This window comes from Meles meles, chromosome 3, assembly GCF_922984935.1.
Source record: "Meles meles chromosome 3, mMelMel3.1 paternal haplotype, whole genome shotgun sequence".
Classification (NCBI taxonomy): Eukaryota; Metazoa; Chordata; class Mammalia; order Carnivora; family Mustelidae; genus Meles; species Meles meles.
The window spans coordinates 63,993,208-64,009,889 of NC_060068.1; the positions used below are offsets into that span (position 1 = coordinate 63,993,208).

The following is a 16,682-nucleotide window of genomic DNA, read 5'->3' on the forward strand; positions in this document are numbered from 1 at the left end:
AATGCTTGATGGGGTCGGTGAGTTCCCTAAGTCTGTTTCATTTTGCACTTTCTGCTCAGCTTGATTACTTACCGTTACTCCGTCCACCAGGTCACTGATTTGTTCTTCTGCTTCTTGTAGCCTTCTATTTATTCCATCTGAGTATATATATATTTTTTTAAGATTTTATTTATTTATTTGACAGAGAGAGAGACAGATCACAGGTAGGCAGGGAGGCAGACAGAGAGAGGAGGAAGCAGGCTCTCCGAGGAGCAGAGAGCCCGATGCGGGGCTCCATCCCAGGACCCTGGGATCATGACCTGAGCTGAGGGCAGAGGCTTTAACCCACTGAGCCACCCAGGTGCCCCTATCTGAGTATATTTTTAATTAAAATATTGTGTTCTTCATCTCTGATTGTTTCTTTTTTATCCCTGTTCTTTTTATTTTTTTTAAAGATTTTATTTATTTATTTGACAGAGAGAGAGATCACAAGTAGGCAGAGAGGCAGGCAGAGAGAGAGGAGGAAGCAGGCTCCCTGCTGAGCAGAGAGCCCGATGTAGGGCTTGATCCCAGGACCCTGAGACCATGACCTGAGCCAAAAGCAGAGGCTCTAACCCACTGAGCCACCCAGACGCCCCATCCGTGATTATTCTTAAGATGTCCTCCACTCTTTTCTCAAGTCTAGTGAGTATCTTTATGATCATTACTTTAAATTCTCTATTAGGCATATTACTTAGCTCTGTTTCACTTAGGTGTCTTATTGTAATTTTGTCCTGTTCTTTCATTTGGGGCATATTCCTCTGGCTCCTCATTTGGCCTAACTTTCTGTGTCTGTTTCTGTGTGTTAGGAAAGTGAGCTAGGTCTCTTGCTCTTAAAAGTAGTGGGTGAGGGTGCCTGGGTGGCTCAGTGGGTTAAAGCCTCTGCCTTCCACTCAGGTCATGATCCCAAGGTCCTGGGATCAAGCCCCACATCAGGCTCTCTGCTCAGCAGGGAGCCCCCCCCCCCCCCCCCCGCCCCCCGCCCTGCCTGCCTAGACAGAAGTCTACCTGTGATCTCTGTCAAATAGATAGATATAATCTTAAAAAAAAAAAGAAAAAAGTAGTGGGTGGGGCTCGCACTTTGAACAAGGTGGTGCCGGTTCTCTTCCACAGGGGATTTACAGCTCCTGCAGAGATCTGGCCAGCAGGGGCCACTTCGGAAAGCACAAGCAAGCTGGGTTGCAGTGCCAAGTTGTGCAGGCTGGTCCCCTTCCACAGGGGATGTGCAGCCATGGTGGAGACTGAGGCCTGCCTGGTCTACTCTCTAAAGTGTGTGCCAGTGGGGTTGCAGTTTTAACAAGGTGTGTGTGAGCTCCATGGAAGCTGACAAGTTACTGTCACCAGGACCCAGGCCGTGCAAAGGGCAGAGTTGGGAGATATGGTGTTGGCAAGGTTTGCACTGGTTATCTGGGGGAGGGGGACCCACAGTGCTGGGACTGAGGCAGGCCCAGCTGGAGGGGGAGGGGCACGCTGTAAGCAAGTTAGGTGGTGAATGCTTATGCCACACCGGTTTCCACAGGTGGCTGTGTGTTTATGCTGCGAGGTGGGGGAGCAAAATGGTGACTGCCAGCTCCTTTGCTCCTGGAGAAGTACCTCGAAGAACTCAGCTTGGTAAATAACTCTCCCTCCTATATGCTCCAGGTGCTTTTCTAAATGCTGCTCCTATGCTCTATCTCCTCAGGCTGTTTGTCTTACTCTCTCTTTAAGGGCAGGGACTTGGCTTCCCATTACCCTGTAGGCCATCCCAGCATGGAACCTGCTGATGTTTAAAGTTCCGTGCTTTAAAGATTTTTTTTTTTTTTTTTTTTTTTTATCTATTTGACAGCGAGAGACAGGAGATCACAAGTAGGCAGAGAGGCAGGCAGAGAGAGAGAGAGGGAAGCAGGCTCCCTGCGGAGCAGAGAGCCCGATGCGGGACTCGATCCCAGGACCCCGAGATCACGACCCGAGCCGAAGGCAGCGGCCCAACCCACCGAGCCACCCAGGCGCCTGCTGGTACTAAGAAGTGGTTAAATTTGGCCACTTTTATTTTCAAAGAGGCAGATGCTGTGGGGATCCGGTTTCTCTCTGCAGTCTCTTACCCTCTCCATGCCCCTGGCTCCCTGCCTCCAGTGGCCAGACTTGCAGGGTTTAGCTCCCCACTATATCTCTACCTTTCCTATCCTCTTCAGTGTGGGCCTCTCCTCTGCATTCAGTTGTGGAGTTTGTTCTGCCAGCCTTTGGGTTGTTTTCTGGGTTATTTACATTGATGTGTTACTTGCAATAAGCACAAACATACAATGTGTAGTTTCCTATATGCCAGCATTTCTCGAAGCGTGGCCCAGGGATCTTGGGGAGGCCCCTGAGACGTTTTCGGGGGTCTATGAGGTCAAAACTATTGTCATATTAGCAAGATGCAGTATGCCTTTTTCACACCAATCTCACATGAGTGGACAAAGGGACACAAAATTACCACGTTTCTGATAAAGGCATTCACAATAGGTTAAAGCCTGTCCTACCTCTGCCTGAACCCTGGTTCTTTATAACCCTTGCTACTGGAAGTGGTCTGTGGACTAACAGCGTCAGCATCATCTGGAAGCTTGATACAGAAACAGAATCTCGGGTCCCATCCCAGACCCACCAAATAAGAAAGGGTATTTAACATGATGCCCAGGTGATTTGTATGCATATTAAAGCATTGTTCTATATAACAGTCTAAGAAATATTTTATGCAAAAACTTGTCAGTTTTTAGATAGGATCATCAAAATAGCACTTCAGTAGCCCATAAGTGGGCTACCTTGGTTTAATGCCAGAAAATAAGTTGATGGCCAAATGCACTATCGAACGATCAGGAGTCTGATTAATTCTTTTTTTTTTTAAGATTTTTATTTATTTATTTGACAGACAGAGATCACAAGTAGGCAGAGAGGCAGGCAGAGAGAAAGAGAGGAGGAAGCAGGCTCCCCGCTGAGCAGAGAGCCCGATGCGGGGCTCGATCCCAGGACCCTGAGATCATGAACTGAGCCGAAGGCAGAGGCTTAACCCACTGAGCCACCCAGGCGCCCCTGATTAATTCTTTTTAATAATAAAATATCCTCCTAGTATTAATGAAAAAAAACCCCTATCTAACACATACTAACTGATTAATGCATAAATTTGCATATATGCCATAGCTGTGTGGGTTTTCTGTGCCAATACCCCAAATTCTGCAGCACAATTGTTGAGTCTGCAGAAAGCACAGGATTAATTAATAAAGTAGTAATCTCATCTGAAAAAATATGGCACATTACAAATGATCCATGACCATTTTCTTTCAAGATGAATCCAGAGGTTAGACTTAACTTGCAGTCTTAATTAACTCTCAGTCTTCAAGAGTCTTGTGGATATCTGTTTTTCTCTATCTCTTACACATACACAATTATTGCTTCTGATGGGATTTAAACAGCTAGATGTATCTCAGAGAAGTCTCCTGAATGAAAACATTACAGTTCTGAATAATGATCTCGCAAATTCTGGTATCGCCTAACACATTCTATAAAAGAAAAAAGAAATCCATACTCCTTTCCATTAAATATTCTTCTCTCAGTGTTGTGGGAAATACACACACCATTTTTTAAAGAACTTAATAAGGCTGTCATCTATCTTCCTCACATGTATGGACACTCAAAAAACAGTCTATTTTAGTGGAATGAATAAACTCTAGCAAATTCAGGTTGGAACATTCCTTTTCAGTATATATTTTTAAAATGCTGAATATATGCATGCTTTCTCACAGATCAATTTTATTAATTCCAACCATTTTTTTTTGGTGAAATTAAAGTGGCCGGTGCTCCTTAATCTTTTTTTTTTAATTCATAGAGCTATTTGTAAATAAGATGAATATCATGGATTTTCACTAAGTGATATAATTTTCACTAAATGATATAATTTATTATTACTATGCTTATATAAATTAATAAAATAATGTTAAAATAATACTTTATATTTTAAATATTTCATAATTAGTTTTAATTATAAATATATTTTATATAATAATTTTAAATGAATAGTAAAGAAATGCTCTATTTTTCATGGATCACTACAATAGAATGTAGGCAATAAAAGAGCCACCTGGGGGCGCCTGGGTGGCTCAGTGGGTTAAGCCTCAGCCTTCGGCTCAGGTCAGGAGCTCAGGGTCCTGGGATCAAGCCCCACATCCCGCTCTCTGCTCAGCAGGGAGCCTGCTTCCTCCTCTCTGTCTGCCTGCCTCTCTGCCTACTTGTGATCTCTATCTGTCAAATAAATAAATAAAATCTTTAAAAACAAACAAACAAAAAAGAGCCACCTGGAAGGATGGAAATACTTAAAAGAACACAGGAAAACTCTGAACGGATGACAAATTAGATCAATCATAAAACTCTGAACGGATGACAAATTAGATCAATCATAAAATTACATGAATGAAGGACGCCCAGGTGGCTCAGCTGGTTAAACACCTGGGCCCAGGTGGCTCAGGTCATGATCCCAGGACACTGGGATCGAGCCCCATGTTGGGCTCCCTGTTCATTGGGGAGCCTGCTTCTCCCTCCACCAGCTGCTCCCCCTGCTTGTGTTCTGTCTCTCTCTCTGACAAATAAATAAAATCTTAAATAAATAAAATCTTAAAAAAAAAAAAAAAGAAATTACATGAACTCAAACAGTTCATGTAAAATAATTATGGGACTTGACCAGAGAGGAAAAAATCTGTTCAAGGATGAAAAGAATAAAACAGAACCATTCCAAAGTTGTTACTGCTATTTTTTTTTTTTTAACAGAATAGAAACTTTGTGGAGATTCTCAAATTCAGCTTACCAGATGAATCATGCAGGGGTATTTTTTGCCAGCTGCCTGAACGTATTACTGAAGTCCTTTTCACATATGAAAATTTTACTTTTCATTGCTTCCCTACAAGAATTCTGGTTTATCCAATGTTCTTTCTCCAAAAGGTTTGTACTTTCCTCCTTGGATGACTTTGTTCTGAAGTTTCCCCTTCCTGTCCATTTTAGCCTAGTAATATTCTACTTCTATGAAAGCTCATTAAATCTAAAATTATATATTATTATTAAGAAAAATTAAGGGACGCCTGGGTGGCTCAGTTGGTTAAGCGGCTGCCTTCGGCTCAGGTCATGATCCCAGCGTCCTGGGATCGAGTCCCACATCGGGCTCCGTACTCCACAGGGAGCCTGCTTCTCTGTCTGTCTCTGCCTGCCACTCTGTCTGCCTGTGCTCTCTCTCTCTCTCTCTCTCTCTGACAAATAAATAAATAAAAATCTTAAAAAAAAAAAAAAAGAAAAATTAAGAACGTGATTCTTAATTATAAAATTAAGAAAAATACTGCCAACTAGACTATAATAAAATTTTGTAATCTCAACAGTAAGAGGGATTGCAATTTCAGAGATATCTTAAACTGTGAAAAAGCAAGAAGTGCCACCTTAGAATAAATTAAGTACAGCACTCTACAGCCTTTACTGCCATCCTCTGGAAAAAAACATCCGGATGTGATCATTTCCTCCTATAAACAGAATGCAACATATTTTGCCCTGTACCATAGTTCAGATAACTAGACTTATCTTTTTTAAACCTCCTTTTTAAAACCGTAAGTCTCTTCAGCTAGGTCATATCTGACTAATGCTAATGTTAAATTGAAAAGTTAAATCTCCATATTATTATTAGATAGCTTCAGACTCTTCTCAAATACAATGAAATCAGTTTCCACAAATGGCTAACACTGGCCAAAGCAGGAGATATAAACTTCATTATACGCAGCTAAACCCTAATACATTAAATCCAAATAATTACATGGGGAAAAAATCCAAGGATAGTAATGGGATTGTAGGCTCAGAGCGATCCACTAATGTCTCAAGAAACTTATCTAGGAATTATGATAGAAAACAAATCTAAAGGTACATATAATCTTAGATAATAAAATAAGTGGATATGGATGAGATATACACATACTTACCACTAGGCGGCAGAATTGAAAGGGACTGAGAGGGCTCTATTGTTGCTGTTTTGAGTTCTGTCCCTTCCTTCTTAGTCACTCTGATTCTACTGAGAAAGTCTGTGCTTCTTCCTAGTCTGGAGGCCTGACAGGGACAGGAAGAGTGGTATAAACAGCTCATGGTTTGCTTCACTTTGCTGTTTGCCAAGAGGTTCAAGCTCGGGAATTCCCCAAAGCAATTCTCTCATTTTGGAAGCAGGCCTTTATTTTTATTTGTTTCAGAGGAGTGAAAACTGCCTTGTGTGACTTGGCTTCAGAAAAACATGAATTGAGAACACAGATAAATTTCAGTGGAAGTAGGATGACAGAGGGTTTGATTTGAGGTTTTAAACTTTTAGCTAGGAAAGAGAAGACAGCAGTTTATATTGGCTTCTGATGCCATTAGAATATAAGTTCCCTGAGTTTAGAGATTTTTGTGTTTTGATCACTTGTCTATTCTCATCATTTAAAAATAGTGTCTGGTACGTAGTAGCTGGCTCCATTAAGTATTGGCTGAATAAAATACACTGGACTATACTTTTGTAACTTAAATAAGGATCATTTTCAGTCTTAGTATTTTAAGGAATATTATTTAATACTGAATTACTTTATTAAATTGTGCTGATCTTAGAAATCTAGTTTTTTAAATGTCTATATAAAAAAACCTCCTAATTCCACACACTTCCAGATTAACATGCTCTTTGGTTTTGTTGATTTAGAAATACTTAGAATATTTAGCTTTAGATCACGTTTCCTCAGTCTGCACTGTTGACGTTTTAGGCTTGATAAGTCTTTGCTGCAGGGTAGAGGCAGATGGTGGGGGGAGGAGGGGTGGTGGCGGGCGGCTGTTCTGTGCATTGCAGACTGTTTAGCAGCAGCTTGGCCTCCACCCTCTGGAAGTCAGCAGCATTCCCCCCCAAGTCCTTGTCAGACGTCTTTGAGGGGCAGGGGGTTGTACCAAAAGTGCCCTTGGTTGAGAACCACTGTTTTCCATATTGTGAACATACAGGCAAAACAGTTTTATTTGATAGTAAAAATTACCAGAACACCCTGTGGATTAAATACAAATGTTTCCTTTCAGCTGCTAATATAATACAGCAAGTTTGAACCTAATCAAACCTATTCTAAAACCTACAAGGTGGGGGCGCCTGGGTGGCTCAGTGGGTTAAAGCCTCTGCCTTCGGCTCAGGTCATGGTCCCAGGGTCCTGGGATCGAGCCCCACATCGGGCTCTCTGCTCAGCAGGGAGCCTGCTTCCTTTTCTCTCTCTGCCTGCCTCTCTACCTACTTGTGATCTCTGTCTGTCAAATAAATAAATAAAATCTTTAAAAAAAACCACAAAACCTACAAGGTGGGGGGTGGTGGTTTAAGAGTTTAAGAGATACATAACTTGCCCAAAGACTTCCATTTGGTAAATAGAATGGTAATAAATACTACCACCACTACCTGTTTAACAGTTGTCTGGAAGAAACAAGTGTGTAGCCCTTAATGATCCTAGTAAAGTGTAGTATATTATACAAAGAATGGAAACATAGCTGGACCCGTGTTCTTAAACTGATACAAGGAGAAAGTATCACTTGAGGCTTAAAAAATTAGACAGGTGGAGTATTATTGTAATAAAGTAAAGAAACTTGTAATTCTGGCTGAAAAGCCAAGCAGGTTCAGAAAACAGCCAATCTCAGTGGAAAAGATAGCAGAAAGAGTTGTAAAGATAGCTTCTGATTTTGAGAGTCAGTCTATCAGAATACTGAGTACCTCTATTAAGTTTGAGACCCATTTTTCAAATTGCACAGAAAAACTAAAAGATAATGTGCCATAATTCGTATAACCTTTGCAGGTATGCTATTAATAGCAAACGTGACCTATTTGTCTGCTAAATGACTGTGTGGGTACATACAGCACTAATACAAACAGTCTTGAGGGCTTATTTCAATTTCCTCAGCTCTGGGGAGATGGGAAAATGATCTATAAGCAATTACTACACCAAAAATCATCTTCAGTGTCCCAAATGTCAACATTTAAGGGGCTTTTTTTCCTTTTACCGATTTTAAACCATAGGTTAAATAGAACATCAATGTTTATCACCAATAAGCTATAGCTAGATGAATGTAACTTCCTATACCATTCGATCAGGTATTTAATTCGGTGCCTACACTGCACTGGCATAATATTGGCAACGGGAATAAAATAATGAAAAAGAGTCCTTATTCCTTATTCCGGAGGAATAAAATTCAGACCAGATTTTAACCATGGCATACACAGAATGATAATTACAGGGAGTATAAGCTGTTTGACCTTAGATTCTTTTTATTACTGGATTGGCTGAAGAAACTGAGTAAATACTAGGATAATAGCATGAAATAGGGTAATAGTATAGGATAGGATAATAAGAATAGTTATATTTTACTTTGAATTAAACTACTTTCTAAAAAGTAGAAGAATTTTAAAGAGAAATTTGTGAAACTGCATGAAATAATTAGGACTTGCAACACACTCTGGGAAAGTAAAGCGTTTTGGGCACTGGGTGGCTCAGTCGGTTAAATGTCCAACTCTTGATTTCTCCTCAGGTAATGATCTCAGGGTTGCGACATTGAGCCCTGCAGCATGCTCCCTGCTGGGGGGTGGGGTGGAGTCTGCTTAAGATTCTCTCTCTCCCTTTCCCTCTGTCCTTCCCTCCCCCCCAGCAAAAAAGAAAATGAATGGGTTATATAAATACTAAACTATAATTCTGATTAAGCCATTTTTATAATAATAATTTTTCCCCTTGACAATGTTTATTCTGTGCCAGGCATTGGTAAGTACCTCATATTATTTCATTTAATCTTTTTACATGATCTCTTAGATTAACTCATTTAGAACTCCTCCTAATCGGGGCACCTGGGTGGCTCAGTGGATTAAGCCGCTGCCATCGGCTCAGGTCATGATCTCAGGGTCCTGGGATCGAGCCCCGCATCGGGCTCCCTGCTCCGCAGGGAGCCTGCTTCCTCCTCTCTCTCTGCCTGCCTCTCTGCCTACTTGTGATCTCTCCCTCTGTCAAATAAATAAAATAAAAATAAATTTAAAAAAAAACCTCCTCCTAATCATCCAATGATATGGGTATTATTTTTTTAAGGTTTTTTAAAATTTTCAGTAATCTCTATACCCAACATGGGGCTCAGACACAACCCTGAGATCAAGGGTCGCATGCTCAACTGACCAAGTCAGCCAGGCACCCCCAGGTGGGTATTATCAATTCCAGTTTTCAGATAAGAAGGACGCTGACACTTACAGAAGTCAGGTAGCTTGCCCAAGGTCACAAGGATGGTAAGAAGGAAAGCTGGACATTTAACAGTTCTGATGGACTCAAAGCCTCTGCTCCTTCTACCACGTTTACTTCTGCTTCCACCCTTTTCTTCTTCTGCGCTACTGGATAGAATGAGGGAAGAGCTTTTTGCACAAGACTAGTTTGTGCATTGGTCCAGAGCTAGTGAAAAGCATGTGACAGAAATGAAAGAGCAAATGCATCCTGAGGGGGAGAGAGAGTGCTGTGACAGGAGACAGAGGGTATGCAGGGACTAGAAAATGTAGGGTCTTATAAAACCATGTTGTGGGTTTGGGATTTTAGTCTACCTACAGAGGAAAAAAACCACTGACAGATTTTAAGCAGGTCAGGCACTTGATCAGATGACTATTTTATGAAGATCACTCTGTCTGCCTCTAGAAAGTGGATCAGACAGAAGACAAGTTAGAGGGCCACTTCAGTACCCTGGGAAGGAGAGGCGTTGGTGGAGATTGGTAAGTGAATAAACTGGAGAGAGATTTTAGAAGTAGAAGTGACAACATCTGGGGATGGAATAGAAGGCAGAGATGGGGAAGAGATGTGAAGGTCCCTTCTGGGTTTGCAGGATTGGTATCTTTTAGATTTTAGAAGACAGAAGAGGAAAGAAATTTAACATTATCGAGAAGAGCAAGACTAATACTCATATTACTCTAGATTATTTTAGTATCTGTTCACCCAAAACACATTCCATTAGCTTTCTAGGGCTGCAGTAATAAATTATTGCAAACAGGAAGGCTTAAAACAACAGAAATTTATTCTCTGATGGTTCTAGAGGCTAGAAATCAGAAATCAAGCTATTGGCTGGGCCATGCTCCCTCGGAAGGCTCTCAGGAAGAATTCTTCCATTTTCCTGGCTTCTGACATTCTTTGGTTTGTACCTGTGATCACTCTAATCTCTGCTTCTGTCTTCACCCTGCCTTCTTTGTGTGCATATGCCCTTTTCTTTTCTAATGAGACCAACAGTCATTGGATTTAGGACTCACTTTAAATTCAGGATGGCTTCATCTTGAACCCTTAACTAATTGCATCTGTAAGAAGGATCTGTTTCCAAATAAGGTCACATTTGTAGTTCCAGGTTGACATGAAGTTCTGGGGAACACTATCCTTCTCACTACATTCACCATTATTTTGACTGAATTTATTTTTCGGGTTCTTACCATAATCATTAGCATCATCATTATCACTACTACCACGACCATAGCCCTCAATTAGCACCTGTTAGGCAAGGGGTTCTGTTCTAAGGCTTTAATACATATTTGTGCCAAGAGGCATGAGTGTTGGGAGACTCCAAGAGCATACCCAAGTTCACTAGAAGAACTCATGAAACTCGGCATTTGGTTGTACACATGGCTATGATTATAGTGAAAGGACGCAAAGCAAAATCAGCAAAGGGAACAATATTTAGGGTAAGTCCAGAGCAAACCATTTTCAGGTTTCCAAGTGGAGTCATAAAGGGCATACTTAATTCATCCAACACCAAACATGACAATACACGTGTAAGAATTGATTAGGGAAGCAGTACCCAAGTTGTTAGTGGCAGCTGATCATGTAGATACCCTCTGCTTACCACATACGAAAATCCCAGACTCTCAGAAGGAAAGCAGGTGTTTCAGCATAAACCACATTGTACATTCTAGGTAGAGAGTAAGTCACTTTTATCAGGGAATAGATGGAAAATATTCCTGATATTCAAGTCATTAGATAAAACCGCAAGACCAATCTTGAAAGCAGGCCTTTCTATGGACAGCTGTCCCAGACATGCTGTGCGTTAGCTTTTCTTCCTGCAGATCTCATTCCATTTAATCCTTACAGCAAAGAAATTAGAGGTCAGTAGTAAATAGAGAAACTAAGATTCTCAAGTAGGCATTCTGATTCTAGATCTCTGCTCATAACCACTATGCTTGGCTGCCTGGTTTGAGGACTTAGTAAAATGAAAAAAAAATATGTTATATTAGACTGAAAGGAGATAACTGACAAAAGCAAGCATCAAGATTATGGTCTTTAAAAAAGATTATAAACTGTCTTCAGTATGTAGTAGACATTGCATAACAAAACTCAAAATAAATTTTGAAGTAAACAATTTTATACACCTTTAATGTTTAAGAAAAACAAAAATTACCAGCATATTAGCAATTTTAATCTTTTAAGAAGATTAAAGAAATGTGAAGTTTTAGCCAAATTAACACAATTGAGGGATTAAGAGCTTTACTTTCACCTTTGCGGAGAAATGACAAAAGTCAAAAAAGAGTACATGTATGTGCTGAAGCAGAGGGTAGCATGTTAGCATTATTTTGTTCTACTTTTTTACCTAATGGAGTGATGTCCCGAAGTGTAGTCCAGTTTTCCAAATTTTTGTGTTCGGTAGCCATGCTTCTCCATGATATCCATCCATGTTGTATAATTTGGATCTAGGCCCTTAAAGTTATTCCAGGATTCTGTTAAGTGAGTGAAGAGGCCACTCCATATTGCTAAGGGTGAGAGGAGAAACTGGGATTAGCATAAAGCATATCGATTTGTTTTAACTATGAAGACAATTACAGCAAGAGAAAGAGTCTACTAGTTTGGAGCTCATGCCCTGGAGTAAGACAAAACCTGCATTAGGAGCTTTACCTAACATTTCTGTTACCCGTGTTATCAAGGGGAAAACTCGCAAGGAGTTACTATTTCCATTTTACAGGTGAGTCCTCAAAGCTTAGAGGTTAAGTTGTTTAAGGTAAATACAGCTGGAATTATGTCTAAAGCCTGTCGGACTCTGGAGTCTGCTTTCATAAAAATAATTTTTCATAAAAATAATATTTCATAAAATAATCACTAAGTATTTATTTATTTTCCAGGCCAGTCAAGTGAAATACAGATCCCTTTCCAACATCCTTAAGGATGTTGTCCTTATACCAGCTTTCCACAAAAAATTTACTACACCTACAAAAAAGTGTACTACACCTTTGCTATCATTTTCTACAAGTATGATTGTATCCAATAAATCTTTCTTCATGTATTAACAGACCCAAAGGGGGAAATAGGCAGCAATACTATAATAGTAGGGGACTTCAATACCCCAGATTCAACAATGGATAGATCATCCAGACAGAAAATCAATTAATGTAACAATGGACTTAAAAACTACATCCTGGACCAGATGGACTTAAAAGACATTTACAGAACATTCTGTCTAAAAGCAACAGAATACATACTCCTCTTAAATGCGCACAGAACATTCACTAGGACAGATCATATGTTAGGCCACAAAATAAGTCATAATTAATTTAAGAAGTTGAAATATTAGGCATTTTTTCTGACTACAAAGGCATGAAACTAGAAGTCATTTTGAGATCATTTTGAGAAAACTGGAAAATTCACAAATATGTGGAGATTAAACAACACGGCACTGAACACCAGTGGGTCAAAGCAGAAGTCAAAAGAGAAATAAAAAAATATCTTGAGACAAATGAAAATGGAAGTTTAACATACTAAAACTAATAGTATGCAGAAAAAGCAATTTTAAGGGCTAAGTTCATAGAGTTAAATGCCTACATTAAGAAAAAAGAGCTCAAATAAACAACCTAACTTTTCATCTTTAAGAACTAGAAAATGAACAAACTAAGCCCAAAGTTAATAGAAGAAAGGAAATAACAAAGATTAGAGTGAAAATAAATAGAGACTAAGAAAGAACATAGTAAAGATCAATAAAATTAAGAGCTATTTTTTTTAAAAAGATAAAAAAGACAAACATTTAGCTAGACTTGCCTAGAAAAGAAATGATTCAAAAATCAGAAATGAAAGAGAAGTTACAACTGACAACACAGAAATACAAAGACTTATAAGACTTCCATGAATAATTATATGCCAACAAAATAGAAGACCTCGTAATGGATATGTTCCTAGAACTATACAACCTACCAAGACTGAATCATGAAGACATAGAAAATCCAACAAACCAATTAGGAGTAAGGAGACTGAATCAGTAATCAAATACCTCCTGAGAAAGAATAAGTCTAGGACCAGAAAGCTTTCCTGGTAAATTCTACCAAATATTTATAGAATAATTAATACCAATCCCTCTCTCCAAAGTCTTCTAAAAAAAAGAAGAGGAGGAAATACTTCCAAACTTATTTTAGAAAGACATTACCCTGATACCAAAACCAGAAGAGGACACCCAAAAGAAGAAAATGACAGACCAATATTCTTGATGAACATAGTGTAAAATTGTCAACAAATATTAGCAAACTGATTTAAACAATATAAAAGGGTCATACATCATGATCAATTGGGACTTATTCCAGGGATGCAAAGATTCAACATCTGCAAATCAATCAACATGATATACCACATTAACAAATGAGGGATTAAAAACCATCTTCTCATCTCAATAGATGCAGAGAAAGCATTTGACAAAATTGAATATCCGTTCATGATAAAAACTCTCAACAAACCGGATATAGAAGGAAGGTAACTCAACATAATAAAAGTCATATATGACAAGCCACAGCTGACATTACATTCAGGGGTGAAAAGCTGAAAGCTCTTCCTCTAAGATCAGGAACAAGACCAGAAGGCCCACTCTTCTTACTCAACACAATAGTAGACATCCTATATATAGAGTGGTTAGGCAAGAAGAAATAAAAGGCATCCAAAATAGAAAGAAGTAAAACTGTCTCTATTTTTAGATGAGATGTAAAGAAAACCCTAGAGATTCCACCAAGAAACTGTTGGAACTAGTCAACATTTACTTAGTAAAGTTGTAGGATATAAAATCAATATACAAAAACCAGTTGCATTTCTGTATACTAAGAACAACTATCTGAGAAATTAATAATAGAATCCCATTTATGATTTCATCAAAAAGGAATAAATTATCTAGAAAAAAATTTAACCAAGGAGGGGAAAGATCCCTATATTATAAGACACTGGTGAGAGAAACTGAAGAATACACAAATAAATGGAAAGATACTCTGTGCTCATGGATAAGAAGAATTGAAATTGTTAAAATGTCCATACCACTTAAAGCAGCCTACAAATTCAATGCAATCCTTATCAAGATTCCAATGGCATTCTTCTCTGAAACAGAACAAACAATCCTAAAATTTGTATGGAACCATATAAGACCCCAAATAGCCAAAGCATTCTTGGGAAAGAAGATATCCCACTCCATGATTTCAAACTATATTACAAAACTATAACCACCAAAACAGCATGGTATTTGGCATGAAAGAAGACACACATTTCGATGAAACAAAAGAGAGCCCAGAAATGAATCCATGCATATACGGTCAATTAATGTAAAACAAAGGAGCCAAGAATATATAATGGGGAAAGGTCAGACTCTTCAAAAACTGATGTTGGGTAAACTGGACACTTACCTTATACCATACAGGGAAATCAACTCAAAATAGATTAAACACTGAACATGAGACCTGAAACCATGGAACTACTGGAAGAAAACAGGGGGTAAGCTCCTTGATATCAGACTTGACAATAATTTTTTTATATCTGACCCTAAAAGCAAAGGCAAAACAAGTAAGATCAACAAGCAGACCTACGCCAAACTTGAAAGCTCCTGCACAGCAAAGGAAACTATCAACAAAATGCAAAGGCAATCTATGGAATGGGAGAAAATATTTGCAAAACATCTATCTGATAATTAATATCCAAAATATACAAAGAATTCTACCAAAAAAATCTGATTAAAAAATGAGCAGAGGGACTGAATAAGTATTTTTCCGAAGACACAGAAATGGTCCAATAGCTACATGAAAAGATGCTCAGTATCACTAATTATCAGGGAAATGCAAATCAAAGCCACAGTGAGATATTACCTCACACATGTTAGAATGATTGTCAAAAGATAAGAGATGGTCAGTCATGGTGAAGATATGGAGAAAAGATAACTCTTGCACAATGTTGTTGCAAATGTTAATTGATGAGGCCACTGCGGAAACCAGTATGGAGGTTTCTCAGAAAATCAGAACTGGAACTATCATCCAGTCCAGCAATCCCGCTTCTAGCTATACATCCGAAGGAGACAAATCATTATCTCAGAGATATCTGCATCCCCATGTTCACTGCAGCATTATTTATAATAGCCAAGACATGGAAGCAGCCTAAGCGTCCAATGATAGATGGATAAATAAATGTGATTTTATATTTGTAAAAAAATATATATACATCTCACATATTCCCAACATATGTATATGTGAGTGTGTGTGTGTATATATGTATATGTGAGTGTGTGTGTATATATATATGTGTATATGTGATAAACACACACACACACACACACACACAGAAAAAGGAAACCCTGTCTTATTTGACAACATGGATGGACCTTGTGGGCATTATGTTAAGAGAAACTAGTCAGAGAAAAGCAATATATGATTTTATGTATTTGTGGAATCTAAAAAAACAGAACTCATAGAAACATAAGTGTGACTGTCAGAAGTGGGGGTTGGGGGTGGGGGAACTGGGTGAAGATGGTAAAAATGTACAAATTTCCAGTACTAAGTAAGTTCTGGGGATATAATGTATAGCACAGTGGCTACAGTTAACAATACCGGATTATATATTTAAAAGTTGCTAAGAGAATAGATCTTAAAAGATTGTATCACAAGACAAAAGTTCTTAACTATGGGAGGTGATGGATATTAATGGCACTTATGATAATCATTTCACAACATATACATATATAATATCATTATATTGTATACCTAAATTAATACAATGTTATATTTCAATTATCTTGATAAAACCGAGGGAAAATCTTTTTCCCTTTCCATTTCTGGGTACACACATAGTAGGGTTGATAAGATTTCTTTTCTCATCTGACAAAATGTTTTCTTTTTGAGGAGTGGGTTGAGGGATTACCTGGGTTTGAACCCCAATAATGCCACTTACTGAATGGCCTTTGATAAGTTACTTAACCTTTTAGCACTTTTGTTTTCATATGAATAATGGGGACAGTAACAATATCTACTTTATGGACATGTTATTATAATATAAATTAAGACATGTAAGGCACTTAGAATATTGCCAGGCACAGGGTAAGAATGCAACAAGCATTAGTTTGTATTATTACTATTCCTTTGCTTTTTTCAAACTCTTCAAAATACAGTTCTAGGAAAAGCATCATCTAACATTTTTGAAACCTTTAGAGTTCATTCATCACCTTTTTATTCATTATTTCATTTGATGCTGGGAACAACCCTGCGAGATAGATAGGAATAGAGAGATAGGCAGGTATCTAAGGATAGGTAGATATCCAACCCTGTAGATAAGGAGACTGAGGGACTTGCTTGGCCCACTAGGATTAGAATCCAGAACAACACCTCACTCTAGTGCTCTGCTTATTTCACTTGCTCAATAGGGAATAAAAAA

General features: G+C 38.7%; 1 protein-coding gene across 4 annotated transcripts in view; it reads right to left on the minus strand.

Moving 5' to 3' along the window:
* The window catches only part of ARSK (arylsulfatase family member K), a 51,550-nt gene that overhangs the window by 30,575 nt on the left and 4,293 nt on the right, over positions 1-16,682 (minus strand). For all 4 annotated transcript variants that reach the window (XR_006817682.1, XR_006817683.1, XM_045999314.1 and 1 more), the window contains exon 3: positions 11,623-11,782. Coding sequence is in view for 2 of the 4 variants with exons in the window: in XM_045999314.1 (XP_045855270.1) it covers positions 11,623-11,782 (160 nt within the window). In the remaining 2 variants the exon portion in view is untranslated. The remainder of the gene's footprint in view (positions 1-11,622; positions 11,783-16,682) is intronic.